At 47.7% G+C, this 14,134-nt stretch overlaps 1 protein-coding gene across 1 annotated transcript in view; it reads left to right on the forward strand.

Moving 5' to 3' along the window:
- The first annotated feature begins 454 nt into the window (after positions 1–454).
- LOC146868408 (uncharacterized) overlaps positions 455–14,134 on the forward strand; it is a 153,559-nt gene continuing 139,879 nt past the window's right edge. The window contains exons 1-3 of the mRNA XM_085624116.1: positions 455–1,121; positions 8,484–8,655; positions 10,961–11,205. Of these exons, the coding sequence (XP_085480242.1) occupies positions 455–1,121; positions 8,484–8,655; positions 10,961–11,205 (1,084 nt within the window). The remainder of the gene's footprint in view (positions 1,122–8,483; positions 8,656–10,960; positions 11,206–14,134) is intronic.

Below are 14,134 nucleotides of genomic sequence, written 5' to 3' on the forward strand. Positions count from 1 at the left end.
TGCGGTGATGAATGATCACATTGACCGGTCCCCGCCTCGGGCGCAGGGCAGCGGCGCAACGCGACTTGCAGGCTTCGTGGCGGCGCTAGGGTTCACAGATCTTTGGCGCTGGCACCACCCAGAGACACGCTCCTATACATTCCACTCCGGGGTGCACAACAGTCTCACCCGCATTGATCATTTTCTGGGCTCCCCCGGATGCCTTCACAACGTTGAACGTATTGAAATTAGACCCAGGGGCATCTCTGACCATTCCCCGATCCTTCTGCACTACCACAGTTCCCACCTGATGCGCCGCCGCGTTTACCCGATATGCCCCAGCTATCTGCGTCTCCCGAAGATTAGTAAATCCATCACACAGGGGTCGAAACTCTACTTCCACGAGAACGCCGCTTCGGTCGACTCTCCCACAATTCTTTGGGAGGCGTACAAAACGGTGCTGCGGGGCCAGGCGATGGCTGCCATCACAGGATATAAACGCATGCAAGCGTCTGAGTTGCAGACGCTGGAGCTTGAGCTCCTGGCTGCGGAGGCTCGTCAAGCCGAAACCCCCTCCCGTGAAACCTCCCATGACCTGCGAGTGGCTCAGGTAAAACACAGGGAACACCTGGCAGACCGTGTCAAACAGCGACTTGAGGCCTCACGGCATACGGTCTACGATGTCGGCGATAAAACCGGCAGGCTACTGGCGTGGTTGGACAGGCGTGACAGCGGAGCCCGATGGATCGCGCGGCTGGCCACGGCCGAGGGGTCGACAACGTCGGACCCACGAGAAATAGTGCGCACCCTGGCGGGGCATTTTCGTGGGGTGTATTCCTCCAACTCCTCCATGTCGGTGGAGGTGGCGCTGACATACATTAGTGACCTACAGATGCCTAAGCTCTCCCCTGAAGCTAGGGAGTCTTTAGAGGCCGATCTTACGGTCGAGGAGCTACAGGTGGCTATTGCGGCATTACAACCTGGCAAGGCACTGGGTCCTAATGGCATCCCGATTGAGCTGTATCAACGACTGCCCGAGATGCTGACCCCACACTTGCTGAATATGTACAAACACGGCCTGGAGATGGGGGAGCTTCCCGCAGACCAGCGAACAGCCACCATCGTGGTACTGCCAAAGCCGGGTAAGCCGGCGGACCAATGCGCCTCCTATCGCCCCATCTCACTGCTTAATGCAGAGGCCAAGATCCTTGCGAAACTGCTGGCCCTCCGACTCACGCCACACTTAACTGACATAGTGCACCCGGACCAGTCGGGCTTTATGCCCGGGAGTAGTACCTCCCACAATCTGAGGCGCTTACATAGCGTGTTGGCCCGAATGGACCGAATTCAGGAACCAGCTGTTATTCTCTCCCTTGATGCCCGTATGGCATTCGATATGGTGGAGTGGCCCTTTCTCTTCGCAGTATTATCTCATCTGGGGTTTGGGCCGAAATTTTGTGCCTGGATCCGACTCCTATACACCAAGCCGCTGGCCCATGTCGCGACCAACGGGCACATGTCGGAGGATTTCCCCCTGGGGCGAGGTACGCGACAGGGCTGCCCGCTCTAGCCGCTGCCTTTCGCCCTAGTACTTGAGCCCCTCGCGACATGGATACGGTGGGAGCCAATGATGAGAGGCCTTCGATGGTCGGAGAATTGGGAGGACCGCGTCTCCCTGTACGCGGATGACATACTGCTTTACTTGTCATCTCCGAGGCGGTCCATCCTTACATTACTTAATATTTGCGAGGTGTTTGGCCGGGCATCCGGCTATACGATCAACTGGTCGAAGTCGGTCCTCATGGTGCTGAGGGGCCCCCCCCCTCGACTGCCGGAGGGCTGCCAGATACAGGTGGCGAAGGGGTCATTCAAATACCTGGGGATACACGTTGCCTCGGATCAGATGGAATTTCACAGGCACAACTTAAGCCCTCAACTAGACCGCCTCAGGCAGGATGTGCGGCACTGGGGAACGTTGCCCCTAACCCTGGTGGGGAGGGCGGCGCTCTTTAAAATGATGGCCCTGCCGAGGTTTCTCTATGTGTTGGAAAATACTCCTTATCCGGTGCCGCCGGCCTATTTCCGAGCGGTTGCAGCGCAAGTCTCTAACTTACTCTGGGGCAACAAACCAGCACGCATTGCACAGGCGAAACTGGTCTGTGGGTGGTACGATGGGGGAATTGCTCTCCCAGATATCCAGCTGTATTATTGGGCGGCGCAGCTTAAGGTGATTAACCAGTGGCTCCATGCGCCGCAGTCGGATCCAGCGTTTAAGGCAGATAGGGATATACTGGGCGAAAGGGGTATGCTAACCCCGTTGTATGATGCCCGGCTGGCCCCGCAGCTGATTGGCCCTCTACGTCAGACTGTGTCTATCTGGCATGCGGCACAGGCCAGGCTGGGATGGCGCGGAGTCCTGACGCAGCTCACGCCTCTTTGGGACACGAAGCGACTGGGACGACTCAGGGACAGCAGGGGCTTTGCCGCTTGGGACGCTATCGGGATCTCGGTGATAGGCGACGTGTGGCACAAAGGGGAGGTTGTGCAGTTCGCTCGCTTGCAACAACAGTATGAGCTGGCTCCCTCAGAATGGTTCCGATATTTGCAGATGAAACACGCCTTGACGGCACAGTTAACCCCAGGTGTGCAGGTTCCAGAGGCATCTCCGCTGGAAGACAGGCTGCTGACCGAATACATGCCTAAGCGGGCCACATCTTTCACATACCGCAAACTGATCAACAATTTGCCGGACCCTATGGGGGTCTTGCGGGAGAAATGGGCCGACGAGGTCGGTGATTTTGATGACCCAGATTGGCGGGAGGCGCTGGCGTCACCGCGCGAGGCGGGTATACACTCACGGCTGCGTCTTGTGCAACTTCGTATTTTACATCGCTCATATTTCACCAGGAGCCTGTTGCACAGACTGGGCAGAGCACCACATCCCTTCTGCCTGCGGGGTTGCAGGGAGGAGGGAACCTTCTATCACCTGCTCTGGGACTGTCCGGTTCTTCAACTCTTCTGGAGGCGAGTACTGCGAACGATGTCGCAGGTGTGCGGGGTGTCACTGCTGCCAGACCCCAGACGATGTCTGCTGAATGTGTGGGAGCCCACGGATCTTAATCGCCAGGCGCAGGGCTGAGTGACGTTAGGGAACATGATGGCTAAACGGATCATAGCTCAAAAGTGGGGAGCGGTGGAAACACCACTGCTGTCGATGTGGAAAAAGGAAATGGATGGGGCTATGTTTGCTGAGCGTTACGTGTTTATCAGGCGGGGTTGTCCTCGAAAGTGGGTCAGAGTGTGGGGAGCATGGAACAAATATAGGGGCAACATATGTGATCCGCCACCTCTTTCTGATGAGGAGTCCTCTGACTCAGATGACTAGAGAAGCTGAAGGAGAGAAGGGGAGGGTGGCTGATACGGATGGCCTCAGGAGGCCCGATCTAGGTCTACTTGGAGAAATGATGATTGTGTATGGTGTTTTGCCCACTACAATGTGTATACGATCTGATTCCGTGTCCTTTTGTTGTAATTTGTGTGAAAACAATAAAACTTCTTTTAAAAAAAAATAAAAAAATAAAAAAAAGTCTTCATAGTTGACTGCAATATTACTATTTTCCCATGACCAAAAAACAATGTTCTATTTTTCCAATTGACATTTCACTTGCTGTAGAGATCCACAACATCACCTTGTGACTGAACAGGCCTTCAGGCAACTGAGTTTTGAACTCTTAAACGTCAGACTCAAAGACCCTAACCACTAGGCCACAATAGAAACACTATGAAGGAAAGTGACAACATACCTATGGCATTGGATCTGAAAATGGAATTCAGTAGGACCCTTAAGGTGATTGCCATACACACTTCTCCCATTACCAGAAAACGTGGTTAGACCTTTCCAACATGAAAACTATTCTTGAAATGTCTTTGTGAGAGAACTGACCATTAAGCAGACACTAGGCCATAGTAAGAATTGAGCTTAACAACACCTAACCTTCAGTTGTTGAGTCTGAAGCTTTAACCACTAGCTCACAAATGCCACTCCAAAGAGTTTGGTGTTACCATACATAGGGCATACTATCTGAAAGTGTAATTCGTTAAGTGCCAGGGCCCAATGTTTTTCTTACAAGTCCTCCGCTGGCTCTGTCAAACGTTGTGGTTGCAGAATACCAAGTGGGTCTAGTGTAGATTCCACCTCATACCGCTTTAAGGTCGCCTCACACTCCCTACCCCTTTCTATCACAGCTGAAAATTCCTATACATCTCTTCTATCTCCCTTTGTCAGGGTTTTCCTTTATTTCTCTTTCTCCTTTCTGCCTTTTGTGCCTTTGTGTCTCTTGTTCTGATGATAAAAAATAAGCCACGGCCCCCAAAAATACTAACTTTTCTTTTTGCCGCTCTTGCTCATTTTCTTTTCTAGTTGGCATTTTGCCACGCCGCAGTTTGACTCTTTTTTAATAACCCTTTAAAGCAGAAATACATTATTTTTATTTATGCCACTTTTTAGGACAACTTCACACAGTTTTAGCTGTTTGCACAGCCTACTTCCTATTTCCATCTTGTATAACATGTTTTGTAGCAATCCAAGGTGGAGTTCCCTAAATTCCAATCCACACAGTGTATACAGTCCATGCACATACTACCAGTCATCCACTCTAGACACATTCACTATCCAAACACACAAGATGTAGCAAGAGACCTGGTTACGGGAGAAATCCATTGCAACACGGGCATTGCATCGCAATGCCTGTACATCGCGGTCATTACAACGCAAGTCATTACAAAGACTTGCGCTGGATGGCGTTCTAACCTAAGGAATAGTCTGATTTACTATTCCAACACCTTCCCTACTGTACGTAGACTGGAGTTGGAATAGTAAATCATACTATTCCTAAGTCCAGCGCCCTCCAGCGCAAGTCATTGTAACAACTTGCGTTGTAACGAACGCGATGTAAAATACCGCGTTGTGAATGTATGCGATGTAACGTCATACATTCCCTATTTACATGTGATTAGGCAAAACTGTAGACACTGAAGTGCAAAGGACAAAAAGAATGCCTGCTCAATGACTATAATTGAACATCCCATGCTATCACCGCTGCCAAGCTCATCTGAACTGGCAATGCAACAGTAGTCCCACTTGCTAAGGAAGTCATACATAGTGCGTCACTCCAGACTACTGTCCCTTGCTTGGGATCTTGTATTCCATTAACCTGATGTGGTCTGCCATGTAAATGCATTATGGCTGCAGGTGCTGAGGTACAAATGTCAAAAACACAGCTGAGCCTTACACTTGGGTTACTGTTGACGGGAAAGTCCTCTACATGATATTTATGCGTTTTCCCTGCTACGAATGCCCGATTGACTGCAAATATGGTATCCAGACTTTTATTTTGGCCCAGCTTCACACTAGTTTTGTGTGTGTGTGTTTTGTATGTGTTGTGAGTGTGTGCAGAGGTTTTTTGAAATTGGGTCTTTAGTTGGTAGTGGTGTGCACCCTGCCCAAGTAGGGACCGTCTCACTAGTCAGGGTAAGGGGATTACTGAGCTAAGATAACCCCTGCTCATCCCCTTGATAGCTTGCATGAGCAGTCAGGCTTATCTCAGAGGCAATGTGTAAAGCATTTGTACACATATACACACTAACACAGTGAAAATACTAGAAAAGGAAACCACACCAGTTTAGAAAAATAACCAATATTTATCTGAATGAAACAAGACCAAAAATGACAAAAATCCAAAATACACAGGTAAAGATATCACTTTTCTAAAGGTAAAATAAGTTCAGTCCATAGAGATCTATGGATGCGTTCTCTTAACACAAAGTACCTGGGATGCATCAAAATAAAAAATGAAAACAGGCACAGGGGAGGCGAGGGACTGGAAAATCAAAGCAATGCGTTGGTTCCTTACACCCAGGGGAGGTGATGAGTCGGTTCCTTACTGCCAGGGGAGGTGATGCGTCGCTTCCTTACTGCAGCGCAGGGGAGGTGAGGTGCCCGTTCCTTACTGCCAGGGGAGGTGATGCATTGGTTCCTTACTGTGAGGGGAGGTGATGCGTTGGTCTCTGGAAATGCGGTCTCAGTTCCTCACTGATGGGCAACGTCGATGAAGAACTTGGCGCCCAGGGACGATCCATCGAAAATCGAGATGTGTGTCAATGGGGCAGCAGAAGAACAGGCACTGCCTCAATTTTTGCAGCCGCAAAGCAGATGATGCGTTGATTTCTTCAGCCACACAGCAGGGCCCGCATCTGAGTTGGAGCATGTGCTACGGCTGTAGTGACACGGGGCTCGGGACTCGAGTTGCAGTGACCTTTCAGCCGCACATCAGGCACTGAGAGTTGATGTGTGGATTTTCTTCTCAGATTACCAGATTCTACTTTCAAGGGCACAGGAATTGGATTTGGCACTACTCGGCAAGTCAGGGCTCTCAGCAGAAGAGCCCGGGCACTGGTAGTTGAAGTCTTTGATGGCCCTGAGACTTCTTAACAGGAGGCAAGCATGGACAGGCCCTTCGAGACCCTTAGAAAGTAGGATGTAGAAAGAAAAGTCCAGTCCTTTCACTCCCAGAAGCAGCAAGCAGCTGGTCAGCACACCAAAGCAACAAGCAGAGTGTCAGTCCCTCCTACAGCATCCAGCTCTTCTTCCAGGCAGAATGTCCTCTTAGTCCAAAAGTGTTCAGAAGATATGGTGTCACAACTCCAGTACTTATACCAGTTTCTGCCTTTGAAGTAGGCAAAATTCAAAGGAAAGTCTTTGTAGTGCGCAAGACCCTGCCTTTCCCTGACCTGGCTCAGGGAAAGGCAGGGTCTTGCGCACTACAAAGACTTTCCTTTGAAGTTTGCCTACTTCAAAGGCAGAAACTGGTATAAGTACAGAGGGGGTGGAGACCACTTTGTGCTAGGACAGGCACAGCCCTATCTAGGTGCCAGTGACAACTCCTCCCACCACTCTAGCTCAGGAAGACCCATCAGCCTGGTGATGGGCCATCAGGATATGCAGGGCACACCTCAGCTCCCTTTGTGTGACTAATTGTCTAGAATGAATACACAAACAGCCCAAAAAAGACCCTCCATCAGCGGTGGATTCTACAGACAGAGGCACAGAATGGTAAAGCAAGAAAAGGCCAACTTTCCAAAAGTGGCATTTTCAAACATGCAACTTAAAAACCAACTTCACTAAAAGATGTATTTTTAAATCGTGAGTTCAGGAACCCCAAACTCCAACTTTCTACCTCTTACCAATTGTAAGTTACATTTGTAAGAGGTTATAAGGCAGCTCCAATGATAACCTATGGGAGAGATAGTCCTTTCAATAGTGAAAACAAAATTAGCAGCATTTCACTATCACGACATGTAAAAAACACCATTACTTGTCCTACCTTTTAAATACACTGCACCCTGCCCCATGGAGCTACCTTGGGCCTACCTTAGGGGTGCCTTACATGCAGAAAAAAGGGAAGGTTTGGGCCTGGCAAGTGGCTGAACTAGCCAGGTTGACATGGTAGTTCAGAACTGCACACATTGTTGCTGCTGTGGCAGGTCTCAGACACTTGTCGGTGGCACAATCAATGCTGCGGGCCCACTAGTAGCATTTGGTTTACAGCCCTAGGCACACACATTTTTTGGGACCTACCAGTAAGTAAAATATGCCAATTATGGATAACCAATTACAAATACCATTTACACAGGAAGCACTTGCACATTAGCACTGGTCAGCAGTGGTAAAGTGCCCAGAGTCTTAAAACCAGCAACATTGAAATGCAGCACACAGTCAACAACAGAAGGTCAGAAGCAGGGGGAAAACACACCAAAGATGTCAGGTCTAACATGAGGCATAGGCCTGTCCCTGGCTGTGAGAGGTCTAGGACCTGTTCAGTAAGCTGAAGGAGTACACAAAGCATGTCCTCATAGCTGACCCTGTCCTGTGTGTAACACATAAAACTGTAGTTTTGTGATATTTGGCTTCACCAGCGCTTTTTATCTGTGCCATTGTGAGTGTGACCTACTGAATCCGCTTGGGCAAAATGTTGTTTTTATGTGTCAAACAAAAACTTACGCTGACATCACATATGTATGTCAAATGTATGTGTGCATGTCTAGTGTGTCTGTGATACATTCATACTAGCAGGACTGTGTGTGTGTGTGTGTGTGTGTGAGAGAGAGAGAGAGAGAGAGAGAGAGAGAGAGAGAGAGAGTAGTGAAGTGGGTTTTATTTTGGATACCCTTGTTTTAGCATGGCACAAGATGAAGGATGAGGACAGCTTCCCCGAGGAGGTGAAGTGTATAGCCTAACATTTCTGAATCTGGAGTGTGGGGATTTCTGAAGTGAGAATAATGGAGACAGGGCTACCTTTAGAAATTCCATGGCAAATTTGTTAACAAGGGGCTAGTTCTTCTTGGGTACTGCAGTTGGTAGGTGGCAAAAGAGAAGTCGGGCTGCAGTTTCTGTTTGTCAAGATAAGAAAGTTCCTAGGCAAGTTCCGCTCTTTGGTCTGCCTTAGAAATTCTGATGACAGCTAGGTGCAGAGACCCCCACACTTCATTGCAGATGTTCCTGCTTGGAGACAGCCCCAATGCTACCTGCTGTGAGAAGCACCACTTTATGCAAAAACTGGATCTTGAGAGCAGCCTGAGAAGGACACTTGAAAGAGAAGCACTCCAAACTGATTCAAGGTTAGAGACAATGGAGCCACATCCCATCTAGAAAATCCATCTGAAGGTGGCACCAAAGCCTCTCCCTCACAGGTTCTGTTCAAAGTTGTCCATGGCATAGGAAGGAATTATTCTGTAGTGTACTTGAAGAGCTGCTGTGTGACCAGTGCTGATATCCGCCTGACAGCTAGACTCTCTGAAGTGACGGGCCATCAACTGAAGTCTGCACTTTCTGCCAGCACTTTCTTCCAAAGAGAAGTTGAAGGAATGGATCAAGCCTGTCCCTGCAGGAGTAAGACTGTCAGAGAATTAGAAACTCAACATGTTCCTGGTGTGTGAAGCTCCCACAGAAAGTAGGCTTTTACTGAGAATGAAACCAGGAGCAACCCATATAGTGCAGGGTCCCTGGTCTCTCTGTGTGGTTTTTGACCAAGACGTGATGCAAAGACTGTACCCAGACAGTCTGGGCGGTGCCCACTGTCCACTGCAGCAACGAACCATGCAGCACAGCAGCAGCTCCCTGCTGACTGCCTGATCCACTTGGGAGGCCGCAACTGCACCTTGTTTTTGGACCTTGGATCAGCCTGGGAGACATAACTGCACCTGACCATTACGTACCTTATCAGGCTTGAAGGCCAAAACTGCAGCTCACCATTGGATGTCTGATTGACATGTAAGGCTGCAATTGCACCGCATTATTGAACGCCTGATTGGCCGGGCTGGTACCCCACCAACGAGCACCTGTTTGTTCTGAGAGACTGCCTCTGTGGGCAGGGCAGGACCAGGACATCTGGACTGGTTGTGGTTACTATCAGCACCACTGGCCTCTTCCCCAAGAGCAGGCCCTGCAAGTTCAGACTGCACCTGGCTCACAACCTGACCGGCAGGAGCAGTCATGCAAGTATCACGAGTTCCCAGCAACCAGAGCTGCTGAACAGAGGCATGCTGCAAGAGTACGCGTACCCCAGGCTTCAGATGTACTACTCAAAGGAGTCCACAGTGTAGGTTGAGTGATTATGTTATGCCCTCAAATTCCCCCCAGGAAATTACCATGACAATCTGCATCTGTGCCTAATTCATGCCTCTTAACACCAGTATTGGGGATTATAGTGTCCAGGAGTTACCAGGGTGGAGCGAGGACATTAGAGTGAGAGGGTATACCATTTTATGAAGAACATAACTAGATATTCATCATTGTGTTGTGTAATGAAAGTATTTTGCTTTAAAAGAGCAGCACTGGGCATTTACGTTATTGTGCCTGCTCGCTAATCATTGAGTTTTCAGGTCTTGGCCCCCACACTGATTCCCTGGGAAGGCTTAAACTGCTTGCCCTCGCTACCCTGAGAGTCAAGTTTGAAAAGGGTTGGCCCTGTTTGAAGAGGATTAGGATAGACCCGAGTACACCAGTGGCACACCACCTCGATAGCCCCATAGAACAGGTCTGACAAGGACTGATGGCAGGGGTGCATGCCTGTCAAACCGGTTGTGACAATAACTCATTGCAGGAGTGCCCACTTACAGCATCACACTGGGTACATTTCCATCCCAATACTTACATTGTCCTATTTGGGCTCCCATTGGATGGTGGTCATAGGGCATCAAGGATTCCTTTCGGTAGGCTGCAGGTGGGGCATGAATCATTGCTACTAATTGAGATCCAGTGTATATTCTTTAATGCATTTACTAAGCTGACACAATGAGAAGTTTATTGCGGATTTATGGCGTTTTTGCTTAGGATGTGTGCATGTTTACATGTGTTAGCCATTCATACAGATTCAGCATTGTTTATCAATCACCCCATGAGTGTTCTTCATTTGTTTTACTTTTCTTTCACCATAACATGTTTTTTGACTTACAGCTTTCTTGTTCACAAAGTAAAGACACACCTGGGTTTTTCTTAAGGATGCAAAAAATACTGGCCTTTTGTCAAAATGTATTTTGTGCCATACTTTTCTGAACATGCCTTCAAGTTACCTACTTACAGTTCATTGGCTGACTCCCTTTAATGACAAGAACTTTTCTTGGAGAGTGCATCTTATTTCTGGTAATACGGTTTGTTCAGGAAAGTAGCCTGCTCCTACATTCCTTAGTGTTGAAGCCCATGATGTTGCTTTATTATGGGATTTTACGTCGAGGTCAGATAGAGGCATTTTACATAAAGTCGACAAACTATTACCAAACATTTCTCCTAAAAAAGCCGGAACTATTGGCTTTGCCCGTGTTAGCTGGTTTCAGGATTGTGCCCGAAGTAACATTATATATTAAAGTCATTATTAGAGAGGCCTGTTTTTCAAGGACTAATCATTTGTGCCAATCTCTTTCTCAGATACACCGGCTTCTACCCGCAGCTCCGTTATCAGATTGGAAGCACCTTTGGCACCGCTACCAACCACCTCCTGACAGACCCCACCGTCGACAAGAGCCCCAAGTCCGTGCTCGCACCGCTCTCGAAGCCGAAACTACCCTGGGACTTGGGCCGACCCGGAGACTACCTGGGCGCTGCTTCTGAAGCAAAGCAGACACGGGTCCACACACCGGGATGGGCAGACAAGTACATACCTGGATACACCGGTAGGTAGTAGGTCAGTTCAGTTCAGTGAATATTTATTTCGATGGTTAAAAATCATCATAAAAATACATTTTATAAAATCATGTAATTTACATTTCTGAGCTTCATTAGGATAAAAAGCAAACACCTACAAAGCTGATACAATTCATGCAAAAGAGGTAGAATATTATGTACATCATTGCTTAATCTCTTGTGTTCCTTAACCTTACTGCTACTTTTAAAAAGCTTATTACAGAGCATAAAGTGTGCGTGTCATTTGCTCTTTGAAGAAACAGTAGTGCGGATTTAGCATGACGGAATTTTCCCTCTCTTAAAATATCAACCAAGAACGTGCGCCGAGGGGTACGATAAAATGGACACAATAATACAAAATGAAGGGTGTCCTGCGGAGACCTATTGTCGCAGCCGCAGGCACCCTTCTGCTCAATAGTTACAGTAAAACCAGATGGATAAGATAAAATATTAGGTAACAAATTGAGCCTAAAACGACACATTAAAAACCTGTCCTGCTGATTATACATCAGAAATAAATAGGGTTCCATGCCCTCACCATTCGTGACCAGGCAATAAGCCGCTACTGAGCGCTTTGATAATGCGGGAGCTGCTCTGACAGTTTCCAATTTTTCCAACAGCAGTTTTTTAATTTGTGGTTTCCGGGTCGTAGAAATTGTACACGGATTGCTAAAGAGGGTATGCTGGTCTATGGTCTCTAGTGTTGTTTTAACATATTTCAGCCAGGGGATTTGCAACCCCTTATCCCTTTGCAAACAGTCTGTAACAATTTCCCTACTCAGTTCCGCCTCAGGATTGGCCCAAATTCTGAGCCATGCCATAACCGGCCTAATCTTCACCTGGTCTGTGATGTAGGGAATCCCAAGTTCCGAGTGTGCAATTTCCGCTGGGGTAGACTGTGGGATCTTTAGGATTCTACAGAGAAATTTATCTTCCTCTTGCTGTAAGTATTTAGCATCCCTAAAGCCCCACACCTCAGCTCCATACAGTGCCTTTGCAGAACTTATTGAGCCATATAGGCTCATTACTTGTTCTGGGGACCAGCGTCCCAACCTGCGAGCAAAATTTAATATTGCACCATTTGAGGAGACCAGTTTTGTACAGCGTTCCTCAATCAGCGAATTAAACTGGATCTCGCCATCAAATAAAAGGCCTAAATAGGGAAAAGTACTTACAATGTCCATTATGTGGGTCCCTATTTTAAACACACATTTCTTAGTGGGCCTTTTGCCTGCAACCATCACAAATGATTTGCTCAGATTCACTGACAGATCTAAATTGTCCATGAACTTTACAAATCCATCGATGAGCGATTGTAGACTCCGTGGTGTTCGTGCAAGCAGGACCGCGTCATTCGCGTACAGGAGTACCGGAATTTGACGCTTCCCTACTTTGGGACAGTCTACAGTCTGGGCGATAAGGCTTGTCTCTAGATCATTGATATACAGTGAGGACAAAAAGGGAGTGAGAATACACCCTTGCCTTACTCCGCTTGTGCATGGAAATGGGTCAGTTCGCCCCCCCTCCGCACTAAAGAGGACCCTAGCAATGGTGTTCCAATGCAACTCTCTCAGAATATTTATAAGACCCGGGTCTATTCCCAAATTATTCATCATTGCCCACAATTTGTTCCTATTCACATTATCAAAGGCCGCAGCCAGATCCATAAATCCCATGTAAATGGTGCCATTGCTTACTTTGGTGTACTTAGCAACTAGTAAGTATAGATTTAAACACTGATCACTAGTCGATTTTCCCGTTCTGAACCCATACTGTGTCTCAGCTATTGTGTGGTGCTCTTCTGTCCAGGTCATAAGACGGTTCAGAACCACCCGCCCAAGTATTTTGGCTGAGACGTCAATTAGCGATATCAGTCTATAGCATTGGGGATTGTCCCTATTCCCTTTCTTGAAGATAGGGACGATTAGTGCAGTAGACCAAGATCGCCGGAGTCCTGATTTAATGGCCGCGTTTAACACCCTCGTCAAAATTGGCGCCCACAGGTCAATGTTACTTCGGTATGGATCTGGGGGTGTACCATCTGGCCCTGGAGCTTTGTTCGGTGTCAACCCTTGAATTGCCTTAATGATCTCTGTTAGTGAGAGATCTATTTCCAGACTCCGTGTGCCATCCCAGCCCCCTTCTTGTTTTGTGTCTTTAGAGTGGTTGTAGAGACCCTCAAAATGAGTCACCCATTGTTGAGGGAGGATATTTGTGCTAATGACCGGGGCACTACTTTCCTGGAAACAGGGCCTGTTAATGATCCTCCAGAATTCTGTGAAGTCCCTGTGTTCTCCTGCCTCTCTTAAATCAGCCCAGACTTCTGCTTGTAGGGTAGCCTTTCTGTCTTTTATCTTAATTTTATAAATTTGTCTACACTTGGCCACTTCAACCTTGTCCCTAGGGTTAGCTTTGAGGCTTTATTTTAGATTTCTTAATGCTCGAGAGCAATTAGTATCGAACCATCTTGGCTGTGTGCCTATCTTTCTAGGACCTTTTACTTCTAATAATTTATCGGCCAGTGTTGTCAGTTCCCCGAAGGACGCGACTAGATCAACTCCCCCTATCTTAGGGTCTAGGCAGTCTTCGACATACTTTTTGCCTTTTACAAGTAGTGTTGTGTAAAATTCCTGGGCATTAATTTTCGCCCACCTTAAACGCCTCCCCTGGTCTGTTGGCCTTAGACTGATATCCACTTGTTTATTCATTTCCAAGTGGCCATTGCAAAGTAATTCTAAAACTAAGGGATTATGGTCACTAAAGGTACTCCATTTAGTACTGGCCTCTATAATCCAATGTTTTGCAAAGGGGGATATCAACATGAAATCTATAATGGAGGAGCATCCTCTTCCTTTAAAAGTTGGCACAAGGGTGCCCTCTGGACCCGGGACTATCAAATCAATAGTGTGTGCTAGCGTG

Source organism: Triturus cristatus, chromosome 1_2 (assembly GCF_964204655.1).
Source record: "Triturus cristatus chromosome 1_2, aTriCri1.1, whole genome shotgun sequence".
NCBI lineage: Eukaryota > Metazoa > Chordata > Amphibia > Caudata > Salamandridae > Triturus > Triturus cristatus.